General features: G+C 29.2%; 1 protein-coding gene across 1 annotated transcript; it reads right to left on the bottom strand.

Annotated features, from left to right (window-relative positions):
* Positions 1-6,226: 6,226 nt before the first annotated feature.
* LOC11436945 (bifunctional L-3-cyanoalanine synthase/cysteine synthase 1, mitochondrial) lies at positions 6,227-9,725 on the bottom strand. Its single transcript, NM_001426403.1, has 10 exons — positions 9,407-9,725; positions 8,779-8,888; positions 8,381-8,438; positions 8,022-8,285; positions 7,601-7,738; positions 7,452-7,503; positions 7,274-7,353; positions 7,119-7,178; positions 6,896-6,976; positions 6,227-6,736 (listed from the first exon to the last, which is right to left on the bottom strand). Exons 1-10 carry the CDS (start codon positions 9,605-9,607, stop codon positions 6,638-6,640), a joined length of 1,143 nt encoding a protein of 380 aa, NP_001413332.1. The 5' UTR covers positions 9,608-9,725; the 3' UTR covers positions 6,227-6,637.
* Between the last annotated feature and the right edge of the window lie 11,367 nt (positions 9,726-21,092).

The raw sequence follows: 21,092 nt of genomic DNA, 5'->3' as shown, positions 1-21,092 counted from the left end.
CATGACTCGAAGAATGAACTTCTAACACAATGATCAATTAATTCAAATTAATTTTATTGTTCATTGGTGGGACTCAATTGAAGATGAAACAAATATATATTATAATTTACTCTATATACTTAGGTTTGTTATAATGGATTCTCTTAACAATTTGTATTTTTTGGTGATTTTTTTACTGAATTTTGATGATTGGATGAGCCGTACAAAATGGTGGTTTGCATAACTTCAAAACAGTGGCACTGGGATGATTCTTTCCCTCTTTGTTTTATCTTACTTTTTGCACAAATAACATCACATAAAGGGAAAATTATCTCCTTTCAAAACAATTAAATTTCTCTATGATAATTATGAATAAACAGCTAATGAATACTACAACAAAAGTGCTACTTTGCTGGGAATTTTTTTTAAAGCTAATTACAGTAAAAATCAATAACCAAATGTGTGTAGAAAAATTGAAGGGAGGAAAATTTATGTACGATGATATTACTTTCTCAAAAAAAAAAAAAAAAAAAACTGCCGTTTTTGCAATTTTATAAAATAAAAAGGAAAACTATTTTTTTATTTGATCTATTTTATGGTTTTCCTAATATTTGCAAACCCCCTGTCCTACCTAGAATTATACTATTTCTATCACAATCACCATCACCATCACCAAGTCTATTCAATGATTATTGTTTGTTTCTTCTGATTCAGTTTTCAAGACCACATGCTTTAGCAACATTGATTTTTTTAGCATGCATGTGATGTGACAATTGACATTACTTCACAATAATATATTTGGTTCCAAATCCATACAAAATAATCCAGATTTTTTAAAACCAAATAATCAAGATATATAAATTAGACATACTTGTACTCTATTATTGGAGCAAAATCAATGAAAGAATTAGAGAGAGCAAGAATGAAAAAGTGGCACAGTAGTAGATTTGATGCTAATATAGGGTCATATAGTATTTCCCAAGAATTATTGAGGTGCTTATAGGAAAACTAGTGTGATGTCATAGCCTTAGTGGAAGAAATCGCATAGGAGCAAGCAAAGGAAAAAATATTACTAATGGAATGAAAGTTGATAGAGTCAACACAGGAAGTCAACAGAGTTCGATCTGACTATGACAACGTCAACATCAAGGTATAGGACACAATTTTTCAAACACACGTGGTTTATTAATTGAATTTCAAATGACTTTTCAAGTGTCATTTAGGATGGGTGAGTGAAAGAATTTTCAGAAAGATATTTTTTAACTATTAGATAAAAAAGAATCATAATAATATCATAGTCTCTCAACATTAGATTATTTTTACATCATCTTCCATCATCTTTCTCTCTTCCCTCTATGTCTCTACTCACTCACTCACCCACTACAACCACCACCACCAAACACTACCAACAACAACAAATAGAGAGCACAATTTTATCATTGAGCCTCAACACTACACTAAATTTCTTCCAAAAAAAAAATCAACTAGATTGTTCAACATCATCAAGAGTGTGGAAACAACATCATCATCATCATATGAAGCATATTCCTCAATATCCTTTCATACCCATCACTCCAAATAAAATCCAGCAAAAAAGACAATATACATGTTTATGGAATCTGAGTTTGCAAAAAAAATCAATTTATAGAGAGAAATGAAGAGTAAATTTCGGTGGCATAACTTGTGTAGATTTTTACCTCCAAAAAAAAAAAACTTTGCGAATCTTACACTTTTTCTTACTTTGTCTGCGTTTTGCTCCTAAATAATATTTAAGGGTTTATTTTTAAAATTTACTTTTCCATGGTGAGAAATTCTTTCCCTCACCCACCCTAAATGCCACCTAATTTTTATAGTCGCTGATTCGTCGTATTATAGAAGATTAATCTTTCTTACTCTTATTTATTTTACATATTTTTTAATAGTCAACAACAAACTAAAAACACAACCTTTCAAAAAACTAAAAACACAGATTAACTCTCTCTCTTGATGGATGAATCAAGATAACTTTTTAATTAGACGATCAAACATAATTAATTTCTGAAATCGTCCATGCAACGAACTGTTTCCGAAATCATTCATAACATAACTTAGTTCCCTTCTTATATTGTCAATATCTTACTTCATATATGTTATCATGTTTTTTTTTTCAAATGATCAAGATTGTAAAATTTAAATTGTATTTTTTTAATAATAAAATTTAATTTGTATAAATTGTTCCTTTTAAATATTATGTAATGCTCTTAAAGTAAATAACTCATTGTCCTTCGGTGGTGTGCAAGCTATAGTATTGTAACTAAATCTTTTGCCGAAATTAAAAAAAAAAAAAATTATATGTAGAAGACAATTGTTTTATTTAATCACAACAAACACAGATCTAGAAGACAAACAAAACAACCAAAAAATGTAAAGACATTCAATAAATTATTAAATGAAAATAAATGATTATCGGATCTGGGAAGACTCAAATATCTGAATCTTTGATCGACCCACAAAGTTATATGACACAACGATCCGCTCATGCTATCGATCAAGGATGGTTCACAATGTTGTCCACGAGTGTGACACTTCAACACAATTGTTTTATTTCATCACAACAAACACAAATGTAGAAGATAGATAAAACAACCAAAAAACTTAAAGACATTCAAGAAATTATTAAATGAAGGCAAGGATTACCGGATCGGGGAGAACTCGAATATTTGAATCTTCGATCGGCCAACACAATATGACAAAACAATCTGGTCAAGCTATCAATCAAGGATGGTTCGCAATGTTGTCGATAAATGTGATGCTTCGACCCAATTGATTAGTCGATTGTGTGCTAAAGCCACAAAAAAAACTATCAGATGAGTTTTCACGGCTGCGGCTATTGTGGGGATCTGGGAGGCTAGAACCCTAAAATACTTTTGAGAATGGTTGTGTTGAAGAAAACTAATATATGTATTTTGTACATATAAAATAGGTTTAAATATATGATTGGTCCTTGCAAATATCTCGCATTTGGCTTTTGGTACTTGTAATTTTTATTTTTGAAATGCGTCCTTGCAAAAAAAGTTATTTTTTAAAATGGTCCCTGACTCCACCTTCTAGATGAGTTGGGCTCAGTTTTGCTTATGTGTCACTTGCTGACGGTACCAACTCATCCATGTGGCAAATACGTGGCATTTCATTATTTTTTAAATATTTTTTAAATTAATTAATAATAATTGAATTGTTTCTTATTTATTTTTCAACCAAAACAACAACGTTCAACCCCAATCCAACAACAACATTCATAAAAAGCCCAACAAGAACAAATTTTCCTTTTCTTCCAGTTCTCTCTTCATTCATAAAGATCAATGCTTGTTGTTAGAATTTTAAACTCAGCAACATAATATCAACAACATAACAACAACAACACATAATGTTCTGATTTCTACTCAATTCACGATTTCTATTCCTTTTCTTGAATGCTTGTTCTTTCATTGTAATCAATCCTAAACCTGGAATTAGAAAGGTGGTTTCAATTTGTGGTGAGAGAGAAAAAACATGATCGATCTCACTGTCGCACCACCTCCACACGTCCATAGGTGCCATTCAGATTGAGTACTTCTGGTGGCCTTTCACCGCCGCAGGCGGCTCTGTTTCAACTTCTCAGATTAGCTCTTCTTCCAATCTTCCGGATCTAGGAGAACATGAATTTTTTGAAACCCTTCAAGGGTTGGTCCTCCGCCTTTTACTGGTTATGCAATCGCCCTAGATTGTTGCAGATCTGTTATCTTAAACCACCGCCGGCGCCCCCACGATGGTCTCGAAAACTGATGCGGCCAGTCTGTGGTGGTTGCGGTTGTCGAAAATTGTCCTTATCTATTGGGTTGTGATTTGAACTGTAATGCTCTAAAGGGCGATGTCTTTGTGATCGTGGCCTGCTTCAGGTTGATTCGTGGCCATAAACTTGTTGTGGTTTTTGTCGCAGTAAGTGGTTTTGTACATGAAATTGGGTTGTTTTCATGTTGGCGGACAATTTCATTTACCAGTGTTGTTACAAAGGAACGATCTTTGCTATGGTTCATAATTGTTAAGCTTGAAAGGGCGTTGATGCCTGCTGTAAGTTGCTAACAGGGGGTGGTGGAACGTGAATTTGATCGTGATGGAGGTCAATTCATTCGACGTATTGAGAAGTGAAGAATCTTTTTGGTCTGATGCTTGTCAACCTATATGAGTCTTAAATCCGTTTTGTTGGAGTTCAGATTGTTTTGGACTCGAAAGAGTCGATAATGCTTGTTGCGGATGGCGCATGAAGTTGATGGTACATGATCCGCTCTGTTTTGACAGTCGGTTCATTCACCAACTTATAGATCCGGTTGGTGCTGGCAAACATCGTTTGTTAAAGTTGACTAGGTTTGAATTGAGTGTATTGTTGTTCTTGGCTGTATTTCCCTTTAGGGTTGACACACTTGGATTCACTGGGTTAGGTTTTATGTCCCCCCCAATTTTTATGTTTTTTTTTTTTAATAATATATATAAGCATTTGACAAACGTAGGCTTAGAGTGGGGTTTCAACTTCGTTGAGACTAGAGCTTTCAAAACGGGCGGCCCGACCCGCTCCCGGTTGACAAAACGGGCTTGAAATATACTACTCGAGCCCGGCCCTACACGGGCCGCGGGCTAAACGGGCCAGCCCGTATTAAAAATTATATATATATATATATATATATATATATATATATATTTTATTTTAAAAAAATACTATAAAACACTACTATAATTTTTTTTATAAATAATATTTTTAATATGTTTAAATAATGTCTAGCACAAAAGTAAATTGTAAACATTTTCGTACAAACGTCGTAAACTAAAACGACGCGAAAAATGATTTTAAATAAATTAGATATGTTATGGTTATAGATATTTATATATTCGATCTTTAAAACTATAAATAACGAAATGAATAAATATAATTTTATATTACATTTATATTTGTGTTAATTCATTGAATTTTCACTTTTGTTTTTTACTTTGATAATCAACTAAGTAAATAATTATTTGAAAAATATATATAATTTATAGTTTTTTTTTTGTTATGCGGGCTAACGGGCTACCCGCGGCCCATTCGGGCTAGCCCTAACGGGTACCGAATTTTTAAGGGCCGGACTAAAAAGCCCTATTAAAATTCTAGCTCAATATTTTAGGCCCAAACCCTATATTTATTCGGGCTAAACGGGCCGACCCGTTTTGACAGCTCTAGTTGAGACGTCCTCTATTCCTTACAAGTCATTTTGCTCTAGCCTTATATAAAAAAATATCGATTGAAGAGAGAATTAACTTTCATTGGTTCACTCAAGTGATTACACACTCTCTCTTGAGGTAATTGGAAAATCCAAAAAATTGAAATTTCATTTAATTTCTTTCATTGCCAAAATTTGTTGTTTGAATCAAGTAATTGAATTCCCTTCATTTATAATTTTTTCTTTGTTTGGACAAAGCAATTGAATCCATTCATTAATTGAAATTCTTCCCTCATGATTTCTTTTATATTTTAGAGCAATTATTTAATTTCTTTTGTCATAATTTCTCTTGCTTTTTAAAGTGATTAATTTAAATAAAGTAATTAATTTTGTTCTCTAATATTTTTAAATTTTTAGGTTATACTTTTTAATCTAGAGACATTTAATTAAAATTATTTTGACCGTTCATATATAAAATATTACATAAATACCATATAAATTTTTTTTTAACAAAAATTAAATTAATAAAACTTGTGACATACAAGAAGCAAAAAAATATTTTAAAAAAATGCAGTAAAAATAAAATTTGTATCATAAGATTTCTTTTAGAGTTGTATTATAAGAATCGTAAGTATACACAAATATAAATTATGCGTCTAATATTTTTCTCCACTATAAAAGTTAGGCTAAATTTCATATTTGATCCATTGACTTGTTATGTGGTTTAACTTTCATTTATAACTATTTGTTGTTCTGTTCTAATCCCTTAACTTTACTTTTGTTACTCATATTAGTCTTATACAATTTTAGGCCAAAATGATGATGAGTTCAGCCTACGTGTCAATAACAACTCATTTTAACCGATAAACAACTCATGTTTAGTCATTTTACATAACAATTTCATAATTTGAATTAATCAATAACATTCTAATGAATCTAATTTAGCCCAATATTATTTTTTGAGAAGGAAGACTTTAGGGAAACCACAAACTAACGATGATTAAAATAAATAACTATATTAAAATCATAGTCACTGAATATAGCATTAAAATCAAAATGCCGTATGCACCTAAATATCCTTTAGATAGAAATTTGACAATGCATGCCACTTGGATTGGTCTACTTTAAAGAAGAAATTTGAGAGCACACACCATGTGCCAAAAGAAGACACAATTTACATCATACTCATAAATTCGGTATTTAAATTTTAGAACATATTTTGGTTACATAAAAATTATATACTTCAATTTAAAACCAAACAGAACATTACAAAGCAGTAAGACAAGAACTTTTATAAGATGTGTGAAAAACATAGCTTTGACTGACAATTTTTTTATATGGAAGAACTGTAAGCTGAACATCACAATTTTTTGTTACAATATCAACAACCAAGTTGATCCATGTAACTCCACAACAAAGCTTTCTAGTTGTATGAGAACTCATGGAAGACATTAATCGACCGAGACTGGCTGCATGTTCTCAGCTTCTGTCCGAAGGTCTTGGAACAAGACAGATGACAGGTATCGCTCCCCGAAACTTGGATGAACAGTCTGAAATTCAAGTCATCACATTAGCAACAAAAATAGAGAAATTTGATGCCTAAAATCACAGTGCGAAGCATATTTTTATTTACAGCGTCTCAAATTCAATTACGATAAAAAAGACAGAAGTGTCATTTGCTTGCATATTTTAAGGAAAATTGTTCTTACCACAATAAGTTTGCCTTTGTTCTCAGGAAGACTAGCCAATCTGAGTGCTGCGACTGTGTTTGCTCCAGACGATATACCAACCTAGAAAAATTAGAAGAAAAAATAGTTAAAATATCAAACTTTCACATGCAATTCAATATTAAGGTGAAAATCATGGTCAAATTGAAGTTTCTCATGCATTTTGTGTTTCAAAAAGTGTACAAAACTGTCATTTGAAGATTACCATGAGTCCTTCTTTCAAGGCCAATGTTCTAGCCATGTTAACTGCATCTTCACTGCTAACCTACAACAACATAAGTTTGTGGCAGTTAGGATAAACACAAGGCTTTCAAGCTGAATCTCTATGTCGCAAAACGTAATACATATACATATACTTACTTCTAGGACTTTTTCCATCACATCCATGTCCAATATGTCTGGTTTGAATCCAACACCATTTCCAGTTATTTGATGAGGACCTGTATATGGACAACATCCGATTTTGCAGTAAGAGACTTGTACAAATTTTATCACATAAAAAAGTGAAATAATATCAAAGAAACAAAATGATGCTTACCGGGTTTACCACCATTCAGCACATTACTTTCAGATGGCTCCACTCCATATATCTAATAAGATTGAAATTTTTTAAAAGGATTCAATGAAATTATCTAACAGAACACTTTTTAGTTAGTAATATGAATTGTAATTTTAGGAGAAAATCACCTTAACATTAGGGTTTTGTGATTTAAGATATTGTCCGACCCCGGAAACCGTGCCTCCGCTACCTATTCCCATAACAAATATGTCAACTTGTCCATTTGTATCCTCCCATATCTCAGGACCTGTTGTTTCGAAATGCACCTGTTTGCCCATTTTAAAGTAGGTTATGCATAAACACAAGTACAGCATAAGCATAGTTTCATAGATGTTTTTTCTTATTCAAAGATTTCAAATCAGTGTTGTCAACCGCAGATCGCGAAAAATAGTAGTTGGCTCAAATTCTGATACGCAATAGTACCATAGCACCACTCTAGTCACTAGTTGACGGAAGACCGAAATATAGCGTCATAGCACCGTCATAGCTACTATCTAACAACCCTGTTTCGAACATAAATAGTACTAATTCAAGTTATGTTAACCTTACCTTAGTATTGGCTGGGTTGGAAAATTGTTGTAGCATAAAAGCATTTGGTGTGGACTCCAAAAGGTCATAAGCCTTTTTCACTGTTCCTCCCATTCCTTTCGTTGGATCAGTGAGAATCAATTCAGCTCCAAATGCTCTCATGCAAACCCTTCTTTCCAAGCTTGTGTAAGATGGCATAGTCAAAACCATCTTATATCCCTTCATGGCAGCCATAAATGCCAAACTGATACCCATGTTGCCTGATGTCGGCTCTATCAGAATTGTCTACACCATCAATTAACACAAACATGAATCAGCATCAATCTATATGTAAACAAGCGAGCAAAATTGGTAACATGGCATGATTCGATTCAACTAACCTTTCCAGGAGTAATCAAATTCTTTTTCTCAGCATCTTCCATCATAGCAAGTGCCGGTCTGTCGAAATAAAAGAAATTCACAAAAGTTAATGTTACAAACTTGAACTCGTCCCTACTTCTTGAGATTTTTTCTTGTACATTTTTTAAGACCTTTCAAATTGCATCGGTTATTTCTTTACCAACATACACGTAATTATGTTACATATTTTTACAACAATAAATACTATGATGAAAACTTAAACTAATTATCGCTCACGAAGAGTAAACTTATAAAACAATATCAATTATCAGCAAATTTATCACAACTACAGCAACTTAATTCATGTGATTTACTTGATTGGTCAAATTTAAAGTGGAATCAAGAAAAGGAAATTGAAATAGAAAGGTGACAAGGTAACCTGTCTTTGATGCTAGCAGTAGGCTGCATCATCTCTTGCTTAACAGCAATATAAGCTCCACATCCTTCAGTTACTTTGTTAAGATAAACCAGTGGGGTCCTACCAATAAGCTGAAAAATAAATTGTTCTAATTCAGATTTTCATTGAACAAGTGAAAATATACTCCAATAAAAAAAAGGTTTAAAAAACAAAAATAGAAACATTGATTATTATTTCATAAAATGTTTGTTCTTCAAACTTTGGTTCCTTTTGATAAAAAGTGAACTGACAGAAAAAGTTCAGTAAAAGCTGAAATTAAATTCTCTTTTAACATTTCCTTTTGTATACATCTAATGATTCTATTAACATAACATGTAGCAGAACATCAACAAAATTGGATACATAATAACTTTAAAATTTTGCTAAAACAAAATTATGATATAATCATTTAGATCTACTAGCATCTGTACAAAAAAATTTCTTGAATTTTGGGTAATGAAGTTGGATAGAGAAATATTTTGGCCATACACGTGGCATGATATGAGTGAACACTAGAAACAAGAAAGCCAGCCAATGCAAAACAGTTACAGCATCACAGTCACCAATTAAGAAACAAAGTATTTGTAATGAAAAAACATGTTTTATGTACCTGTGAAACATGTTTTTTGATGTTGGTACCAGGAAGATCTTTAGGCAAATCTCTGATTCTCTGAGCAAAAGATGAAGAATCAGCACTGGTTGCTGTTGTTGTCATCAATCTCCTCATCATCATTGGATGCTGGCATGCAACTGCTAATGATGATGATGATGAAGAAGAGGTTCTCTTGAGGAAACTCATTAGAGAAGCCATTGAAGAAGAAGAAGAAGGAGAATTTGGATTGAATATCTAAGACTGTGTGCTACTTATATAGACTAATATCAATATGTTACTATTTTTTTTTTCCTCCCACTTGCAATGCAAGAATCTAGAAATTAGGTGGTGATCCCATTTCTGGTGTCCTTACTATACATATATTCTATGAACCGTCTTAGAATTAAAATTGAATTTAATTTATAAAGGTCAAATTATAAAACTTTTTTAGAAATATGTTTGGAAAATATGTTTGGAAATTGGAACTGTTTAGTCTCTTTGTTTAGATTAGTTTTTAAAATATGTTTGGAAATTGGAACTTTTTTATAAAAGTCAAATTACACAATAATATCTCTTTGTTTAGATTAGTTTTTAAAATATGTTTGGAAATTGGAACTGTTTAGTCTGTGATTTGATTTGATAAATACGTAAGAAAAATTACATTATTACTGTGCGAAAGTTTATTTTTTGAAGGACTGTGTGAAAGTTAATCACATTTAAATTAGTTATATTTATATATTACATTAGCTAATATAATATACTAATCTTCTATAGAAAATAAAATATAAACCAGTTTGTCCACACATCTTAACTCAACTCATAACAATTGCTAATATTACGAGACCGACGCCATAATCGAGATTTAGAATTGGGACCACTATTTATATAAGTGGATTAGTCTTGCAATTAATTTTCGCAGTTGCACGCGCATAGGATATCCTATTAAAAAAAAAATTATGACGTCTATTATATGAATAGATTTATAATGGGTTTCGTCATTTCCTAATTATTTTTGAAGCGAAAATATTGATTAATTTTATATCCGCATCACATCAAATCTCACCACATAAATATTTGTAGAGATTATTTTTTAAAAAATATATATCTGCAGAGATGTAATTTGATTGGATGACAAATTAAATTTAATAAAATATACTAAACTTACGTTTTATATTTTATTCATACTAGTATGGACACCCGTGCCAAGCACGGGCTAGAATTTCGTCATACTTAAGGGAAATGATATTGTGATGTATCAAATTTCATTTAAAGCTCAATATTAATACATACTTAAGTCTTAAAATTGTGGATGAAGATGTGGTATCACTCTTAATTATGTGGTTGTTCTTTCTCAAATGTGTCAATCCACACTGTTGGCTCCCTAAGGCCCAACAGGTGTATGATGTCCCGGTTTAACATTGTGGGGCAGCATAATTGGCTCTTGGTGGCAGCGGCGGAGCCCTTCATGGGCTAGGGTGGGCCACAGCCCACCCGAAAAATTTAAAAAATTAACGATAATAGGTATATTTTGCAAGATTTTATTCAATTTTGTGTTGGTTTTAGGTTTCGACAGATCCAAATTCCCGCAAAGTGGTGTAGTGGCCCATCCGAAAAATTTAAATAATTGAATTATAGGTCTATTTTGTGAGACTTTAAACTATTTTTCAACGGTTATAGTTTTCCACGGTTTTAAAAGTGGCATACGTGATTTTTGTGATGCTTATACTTGGCATGTTAGCGGAGACTTATACACCTTCGATTTTGCATGAGTTTCAAATCTCCCGTACATTGTCCTGTCAACTGAAAATTCTCTGTTAACAGTTGTAATGTACAAAAAAAGTTTCATAATTTATAGTAGTTGTTAAATATGTAATTATTTAAGTATCCATACTAACTCTGTCATTTCGACTTCGTACTTAATGTTAATTACAACTTTAATTTGTGTTTATATATTGTAATTAATTTTAGTGGCCGACCCGAGCTTTTTTTTCTGGCTCCGCCACTGCTTGTTGGTGGATCACGACCACGAAGAGTTCGACACTTAATAGAGAGATGTTAGTGTTTCAAGTGAGTTAAAATAATAGTGTATGAAGAGTAGATGTTGAAAAACATATAAGTAAGTTGACTCACATATAGGTGAGATGATCATATACATGTACATAAAGAATTTAAATGAAAATGTGATGTCAATATGAAATTTGACAAAATATGTGTTATGTAGAGTCAACAAAATACATCTTTATTAGACATTTGAATTTGATGTCACGTTTGTTTAATGAGTCTTATATTTTGGTATCATAATTATCCAACAATCTACAACTCCATCAACAAATCCATAAATTATCAGTAACTCACTCTTTTCCCTTATCATTTCTTGAATGTTCAAATTCCTTTTTCATTTTATTTTCTTTTCTAATTTTCTTTCTCTTTTCTTATAAAAGAAAAGAACAAAAACATCCTTCTATGAAACCGCCACCAACCCTTTTTTTTTTTACCATTTGTACCTACGACACCTTATTCAGATATTTCACCAAATCATAAACACAAAGAATCTCACATTTAAGGGAGAGGTGTAAATGTGTTATATGTAATTTAAAATTCTTTATTAGATAGAATAGTACATATTGAGCGACATATAAGTGAGATGACCAATAAATCAAATGTGTTAAGTTTTTGGATGAAGATGTGTTGCCAGTCTAATTAACGGGGTTTCTCTTAGCTAAATACAATGACCAACCAATTGTAGACTCCCTGAGAGCTCCGAACTTTGTGATGGACTAATTTGTTGGTTTTTGAATTACATTTGCTTAATTTTTTTTATTAAATATACACAAATTATTTTAAATTACTTCGCATTTGGTCTTTTGCTGTGATATAACCATGAAAAATGTTAATTTGTTATGCTGGGTCGACAAAATGAATGGTTATTAGACATCTTAATGATTGTTAAATTAGGAAAATAATTTGATGGGCGTGTACGGAAAAAAAATTGTCTTCAGTAGATGAAATATGTAGAAAGGCAAATAAAGAAAATAATGGTTATTATTTCAAATAAAAAATATTAAAGTCACAAGTTCCACGTTTGATCCATGAAAACTAACATTTTCCCTCCCCGAACAACCTACTAATAATCAATATTTTCCTATCAAAACCGAAAACCGAAGGAAAAAATACCAGAAAGGTGAAATGAATAAGTGGAGCAAAAAATTTCTCTATAAATCGGTTGTTATTAGTTAAGTACTGATTACTAATTTTAAAGTTTGTTTATAAGACTAATTATTTTAATTTGAGTAGAAAAATAAATTTTTGGAAGTATATGTGGAAAAATAAACATGGAAGTTATGTCAGTAATTTATTTTCACATAAATGGAAATGAGATATAGAATAATCTAATTGTAGCCAATACAGTTTGCTGATTTTCTTTAGGTATATCATTTTTTTGAAATTTTTCTATCTATATAAGAAATTAAATAAAAAAAAAATGCATTAATTGAGATGGGGAATGTGAATATGTTGCATATACTTTTGATTTGAATTAAGACAAATGTTTATCATAAATACATAGATATAGATATAGGAATTCACCCAAAAAAATGTTGATTTAACCGAAAAAGAAAATAGCGTACATCGGTTCTAGTTTTTGTTCATGAAGTGTCAATGCAGTAGTATAAATTTGACTATAAATTCATTATTTAAGAATTGTAAAATGACGATTAATATATAATGTAACAGAAAAATGACAATCAACGACATTGTTATTAAAAATAGTAATTTCCCATTATCCTAACTTTTTACTATAAAAATCTATTTTGATCTTCAACTCTATGATCTAATAAAATTTATCAACAATAGTATCAATTTTGATTATAATTACAACTGTAATATGGTTTGGTTTAATGCATGTAAATAAATTCAATGAATCAATTTAAATGAAGATTTTGAAATTGCTTATTTTATTTTACGTAGGTATTCGATGAAAGAGGTTCCCATCAACATAATATTTGTTACTCATGAAACAATAAAGTCCAAATTATAGAATGCATCGCAACAAACAATGTCCAGTGCATTTTTTAAGAGGATGTTTAATGCACTATTGTATTTGTTTACGCTACTTCACTTGTACAAAAAGAGGCTTAACATTAGCATTAGTGGCACAAAAAGATTAAAAATGTATGCATTATCTTTCTTAGATTGAAAACTCAAAGTCAAACATAGATTGGTAACAAATTACAAAATCAAGGTGTGCAAAAACTTACTTTGCCCTCATACATAAATTGAAAAAAGAAAAGAAAGAAAGAACCGATAATAAAGTACTATTTCATTCACTTAATAATGTATTTCTCAGTGACTAATGATAGTAACTATACATATCTATAACCTTGTATCATCTTCTCAAAAATAGATTTGGTTAAGGGAGTATATTTGGTTAATCAAGGGGTATATGTGGTTGATCACGTGTAGTATCCATGATTTCCTCACTAAAAAATAATCACTAAATCAATGAATGCAACAAAATGACATAAACCACAATATTAAGTACTATATCAATTACTGGTGATTCAAAAACAATTAAGGGAACACATGATGGAGATGAAATTTTCTATAATAAAGCTAAATAAAAATATAAGTCAAAATAAGCAGTGGTTATAAGTTAAAATGTAAATGAAGTGTAGATAATAGAGAAATGAAAAATATGGGCAGTTCCTACTTAAATCAAAGAAAAACAATAACCAAACGAAATAAGAGAATTAGGTAAAGAAATGACAATGTACAATAACAGAAAATAGAATTTTAGAGAAAACTTTCAACAATAAACTCTCCGGTCATTAATATAAGCAAAAATCCATTTTTTAGATACATTTAATTAATTATGTATGTGACATATAATAAAGACCACATACATCATTAATTGAATATATCTAAAATGTGGATTTTTGCTTATATTATTGATCGGAGGGTTTATTGTTGAAAGTTTTCTCTAAAATTCTATTTTCTGTTATTGTTACATTGTCATTTCTTTACCTAATTCTCTTATTTCATTTGTGAAAAGTATGGGAGCAAAAACCAATATTTTATAGTCAAAGACATCATAATCAAAATAACCATTCATTTTATTCATGATGTAATAAATGAAAAACAATACAATATTTTAATGTTCATTCATTCATACATATCAACTTAGAAACAAAAACCACGATTTTATAATATTGATTTATTTATTTGACATTTACATTTTTTTAGAGCGACCTTTACACACCTTACTTTTTGGTCAAATATAGATAATATGAACAACTGAGGTGTCTACTGCATATAACAATGCATTGTCTCTGCCAACAAAGCTTTGTTTACGGGGACATTGGTTTACATATTAAAAGATGACAAAGTCATAAAATTTGATTTGTTTACTTATTTGTATAATACATTTGGAAAAAAATATCTATAGTAGTAAAAAAATAAGCAAACCATCTTTTTTGTTATTTTGTAAAAAAATCAATGCTGATAGAAGTAAATTACAATTTGAAAAAAAATACTATACAAATAAACTAAACGGTAAAATCTGATCTATATAAATAGGACACATGTTACACTATAATTGATTTAAATATTAAAAGGTGACTATGTCATGACTCAAAGACTCCGTATGAGAAACTTTTATTTTAATTGTCTAATGATGCAAATTGGTTAGATTGAGTTAAATTATAATTAATTCTGAAAGCTCCGTCACAATAAATATCATTTTCTTTTTGGAATATCAATAAAAGACATTTTCCTTTCTTAAACATAACATAGTTTTTTTTTTTACAGGGGATAAACATAATAGAGTTGACATTTTCTTTCATTAACATCACATCTTTTAATTTACATAATTTTTGAACACGGTCTCCAGAATTTTTCTTCATCTCTATAAAAGTGATAATTTATTACCTTAATTATTTATTTAAGAAAAATTTTATTCCTATTTAACTGTCACTTTTTGAGAAAAATTTTATTCCTATTTAACTGTCACTTTCAAAGTTCAATGCAACATTAAATGTTGTTTTATCAATATTGTTCTTCGTTATTTATTGCGGAGAGAGAAATATATGAAATAAGATATTAAATGAATAAGGTCATTATAGTAAAAGTATAGCTTATGGCATAAAAAGTAGTATCAATTGTTGATTGTCCTGGTTTGTGTAAAATGTCAAAATGTGATAATTAAAAAGAAACGGAGATAGGAATATATTTTATGAGGTGGAGTAGAATTTAATGCTCATTAGAAATCAAGAGTACCATTTGCACTTAAAAAACTGTGCAAGTCATTTGTTTTAGAAATAAGGAGTACCATGTTTACGTGAAAAATTGTCCAAGTAATTTGTTTATTATAAAGATGCAAATATTAATTTTTTATTATGAATTTTTTAAATACTCATAATATGTATGATTTTAACTATATGATTTTTTTGGCATTGAATAAGGTAGAATTAAAAACAACCATTACGGTAGCAGATTAACAGAGATTGTCGTGCAACACAGACATGATTACATGTACATTGACTTGAAATATGGATCACATGTGTACATATTTTTATGAGATGGAAAAGATATTAATGCTCGTTATTAGAATTTTAAATTGACATGTGTACTTTTGATTCATCATCACTTGCATCAATCTTTTATAGTTTTTCTTCGTATGAAACAATCAAACGTCTCAAATAACCAAAATAAATTGATTTGATCCACTAAAAAAATTGACCGTAAAATAAGAAAAATTGATTCAACGTGATATGCTATGAAAAATTAAGATGATCAAAGTAAGAAACTAAATTTGTGTTGATATGTGGATGCAATTAATGATACTAAGGAAAAAAAATAACATGTGTCTTATGATCCTTTTTTTTTTTAAATCACATTAATGGTAAGATGAAGGAGGATAAGATTTGTGGGAGTGTCGTTTGTAACAATTAAACTTACACTATAAATCCCCTTCAAAAAAAAAAAACTTACACTATAAAGAATAAAGAATATAATTAAGCTTAAAAAATTGGTGTGTCGTTTAAAAATGTGTACAATTTGCCTATAAATATCTTATTTTAATATGAACTTTTATATATGAACTACTACGATATAAGTGATTGCGATTTTGGTGTAAAGGTGTAGTGAATTTCTTTGTTCAAGTTTATAGTAATATAATCCCTAAAAATAATTAATTGTAATAAGTATGTGTCTTAATTGAGTTTATTATTGATTTTGAATGTGGTCGATTATTACACATTTACAGCAACATTGAAAACAAAATCATTAAGAGGAGATGGTGCACCGATAAATATGGAATGTTTGATCGAAAAAATAGCATTCGATGCTCAATTAAGATAAAGATTTCTTTAAAAAAAATATTTTAGAATACGCCGAACAAACTTTAATTTTTAATAAAAAAATTGAGGCTTTTTAACGACTACTGTCGGTATCTACAATTTAAACAAAATTGTGTTTTTTTTTTGTTATAAAATATTTAGGTGAGTTATATTCTGGAGAACGCATCAAGGTCAGGATACGTCACATGACTCAGTGGACACTTACAAAGTTACCCAGAGATCCCCTGTCAAAGAGATTATCACGCTAGTAGCGGGAATTGAATCATCGCCCATAAGATTGAGTCAACTCATTATTAGTTGAGCCAACCTTGATTATGAATGCTATTATTAGTACTAATAGCAAAAATAGTGAATCAAAAGATGTTACCATATAATGATATCATTTAAATAACATTTCTTTTCCTCTAATCCAATAAATGAGACCTTTAATAGAATCATTTTAATTTAAATGACCACATCAATTTAAAATGAAAAAAAATCACAAAAAAATAAAATATGTTAAATTATTCAAATTAAAGTACTTGAAATTTAGAGATTTTTTTTTTTGAAAATTTAACAATAATTTTTTCAAATTCATGAAATATTCCCAAAAAACAAAAAATATTTTTATTAATGGCTACAATTAAGGATATTATTTAAAGAACATTTTAATTTTTTGGTTGACCTCTTTAAAAAAATGTTTGGCCTATTAGACAACACAATTTGATATTTATAGGATTAATCCAATTAAAATGACGCATAAACCATAATTATTATAAATTATAAAAATATAATATTTCAAAATTATTGACAAATTTTTTTGTTTGTAAATTAAATAGTTACTCAAAAGAAATGAAGGTAATACATTAATAAAAAAAGTTAAAAGATTCAAATAATTCAGTTTTTTAATACGGATATAAAAATTGAACTTTTTGAATTTTAAACATCTTTCATTTATTTGATATAATATACTTCAATATTTGTTTATTTTCATCTTTTTTTGGTTTAATTGTTTCCTTTAATTAAGGGTTATAATTAACGCTGTTATTTAATTTGTTTTCTTTTTCCTTCTCATCCATCAAATGAGGTCATTTTATTCTAAATTTAAATGAGACATTTTAACCTTTATGAATTCATTCTAATTTAAATTAAATGACATATTAATTATTCTTAAATTGCTTTATCATTATTATCCTTAATAAAAGGAAAAAAAGAATATTTATGAACTATATAAAATTATTAAGTTTACAAATATATGAAATTTTCGTGTTAATATAATTCATTTTGACTTTTTAATAATACCAAATACGTGAAACTTAGAAAGAAAAAAAGAAAACAAAAAGAAAAAAGACACGACATTGAGACAAAAGATTGAGAAGAATACAATTTTTTATTGAAATTATGCGTGGAATTGCTTGCAAATGGATGTTATTTATAATACAGTGTAGATAGCGAAATCAACAATATTTTTAATAGTCCTTGAAAAAATTATTTAATAGTAACTATCTAATTGACAAATCAAAGGAGAAAAAAAGTCATATATTGATTGTCAAATAAATGAGATGAAATGACACTTAAAGGATTATGTCCTATATTGTCAAAAGAAATAAAAAATAAACCATGATTATTGAACAATTGTTGATTGAAGCTTTTGAAACATTATATTGAAGAAACTATGTTAAGTGAAAATCCGTCATAGTAAAATATGATGAAGTTAACATGTCTTCTTATAAGAAAAGGTTTGTCCAAATTAGATGATTTGAACCAATTGTATGCAACCTTTAGGATGATGTTTAACATGTCCGGAGATGTGTTTAAAAGTATCAATTAGAATACATCAAATAAAAGTTCATGTGTAATATATCCTTGGGGAAGACAAAAGTTCATAAAATAAATATAGATAAAGACTAAATCAATTTATTGAGATTAGTTTTTCGACATATCAATTCATTAAAAATATTCGATCAACCTAAGATATCTAAACTCTAACATCTTGATTTTATATCAAATAAAAAACATTGTCTTGACTAAAAATTATATTGTTGATGTTGAACGTCTTGAAGTCGTAGAATGTAGACACATGCTCTCCAATGGGACCCTGAAAAAGTAGCATCAACAATTAACAATTAGATACAAATAAAAAAGAAAATCAATCCTATAATCTACAACCAAATGATTAAACTTATATGCTTTTAAAACACATAAAATAATTGTTATTACAAAACAAAACAAAAATTATGGGGGAAGAGACAAATGAAAATAATGAAAAACAAATTGTCTATATATAGGGAAAAAATAAGGCATGATCAATTTTGATTGGTTGATGAAAACTAAATGAGTCATGATTCATCTTGATTGGCTAATAAAAAAATGAATGAGTCATAATTCAATTTGATTGGATGATAAGAAAGCATTAAATAAGATGAAGAATGTGAAGATACCACATGTACTCTTCAAAAAAATTAAGGCAAATGTTTATAATAAAGATTTTGTCGTATCCCTTTTAGCTTTTCCACATTTTAAAATTGTGACAGATTGGATTTCTCATTTGAAAAGAACATAAAAACACCTTTTCTCCAACAAAGAAAAACATATTTTAGGCAGTAACAATAATTATCATTAAAGTTGTGTTTCGATTTTAGGAAGTAGATTGAAGGCGGCTTCTTTCTTTCCATTTGTTAAAGGAAATATAGAACTTCTATTATAGGACTACAATTAATTAAGGCATCTGGCCCTCTTTATTACCAAAAAAAATAAAAAATATACTAAAATTAGTCTCATGTTAATAATTTAAAATAACTTCTTTTTTTTTTTTTTTTTATAAAATTGGAGATAGTTGCATCGCGGTGACATGTCGACCGAAACTATGTTGACACTACAATGCATTATAATTCCTTTTTTTTTTTTTTTTGACAAAATTCATCATAATCCTATACGATCTCTTTAAATATATTATTAAAATGAAAAAAGAAAACAAAGGTGGGCTGACATAAACCAAACTCATCAAAACAAGATAAACAAAAACGATAAGAAAGTAAGTCAACACTGTCTTTAATTTTTTTTTATTTTTTATAACAACTAAGTAAGTGATTCCATAAGACTAAATCATCAACAAAGAAGCCAACATGGGTTAGTCTGTCTACAAAAGTATTCTCCTCTTTGTAAATATCATAAAATCTAAAACGGAAATTCTTAATTATATGAATACAATTTTTCTATTTAACCTTAAGCTTTGAAGGAATCAAAGCAAATTTACATTAGTAAAAAGCTAGAACGATGAGGAGGGAGTCACACTCAAGTCATAAATTTATCCGGCCTCTAGCATGAACAACTTCAATAACATAACATAAATTTCAACATAAAAGAAGTTACACCAATATTAGCTGAAAAAGCCACCAAAAAGGTTTTAAGTGGTAATAAAATTTGATTTTATAAAATTGATTTTATAAAATTGACTATGGTTGAAAGTAAATTGCATGTAAAATAAGTTAGAATAAGAGTGGATCTTTTCTATGAATTTATGATTAGATTGTCTGGATCACAATTGTTTTGCGTGTAAATATGGAACCAAAATCTGACCCGACTCTATTACTACTCATGATAAAAAAAACATGGATAAATTAAGAGTATATTTTCTCCAAGATACTGCACCAGTAAAAAAAAGTTGGTAGTAACTAATATGGTTAAGTTCAATGCATTTGGTATTGGCCATCGAATCTAAGTAGAGTCCAAGGTGCTGTCCCAATTAGCCGTCGCACAATCAATTATAAAAAATGGCAAATCATTGTCTGCATTATAAATTTCTCTTTGAGGAGCATCTCCTTTTTCCTCAAAAATTGACAAGATTACGTTAAAAAATTAATCAAATCAAATTGTGATATACATTGATTTTTTTAGGGGTTGTAATATACATTAATTATTTCTTTTATATTTCACTACCGTACATATCTCTGTCTGCTTCTTCTTGTTTTTTTTTTGTTGAATGAAGACCAATATTTATTTTGGTAAAATTTAAATTGAACAAAATTGTATCCTTTACTATTGTTACTTTTATTTAATTACTTACTACTAAATATTTAATTTAAAATCAAATCATGTATTTTTATATTTGATTTATTAGGATTATTTTCTTAAACTCATTTATGCATTGACATACGTGACAAAATCAACTGGTTGATATAATATGGGACGGAGGGAGTATGAAAAAATTGCATTATAAATTGATAAAAAGTGGGCAGTCAAAATCGATGACTATGTACTGAATTATTTTGAAATTTCCTAATATATTTTGTCTTCAGTTTTTTGAAACGGATCACGTATTACTCCGTTTTTAAAAAGTCAAGATTTCGGATTTACTGAACAGTCACTAT

The sequence above is a fragment of the Medicago truncatula genome, chromosome 7 (genome assembly GCF_003473485.1).
Source record: "Medicago truncatula cultivar Jemalong A17 chromosome 7, MtrunA17r5.0-ANR, whole genome shotgun sequence".
In the NCBI taxonomy this organism is placed as follows: Eukaryota; Viridiplantae; Streptophyta; class Magnoliopsida; order Fabales; family Fabaceae; genus Medicago; species Medicago truncatula.
The sequence above is the reverse complement of the archived record's forward strand: the minus strand, read 5'-3'. Positions and strand labels throughout refer to the sequence as shown.

What these genes read in the sequence shown, in the direction of transcription:
- LOC11436945 (NM_001426403.1), bottom strand. Translation starts at nt 9,607, where the DNA reads ATGGCTTCTCTAATGAGTTTCCTCAAGAGAACCTCTTCTTCATCATCA. An exon ending in ACTGCTAGCATCAAAGACAG is followed by an intron (nt 8,439 to 8,778) that starts GTTACCTTGTCA and finishes TTATTTCGACAG; the next exon opens with ACCGGCACTTGCTATGATGG. An exon ending in GCTGAATGGTGGTAAACCCG is followed by an intron (nt 7,354 to 7,451) that starts GTAAGCATCATT and finishes GTCCATATACAG; the next exon opens with GTCCTCATCAAATAACTGGA.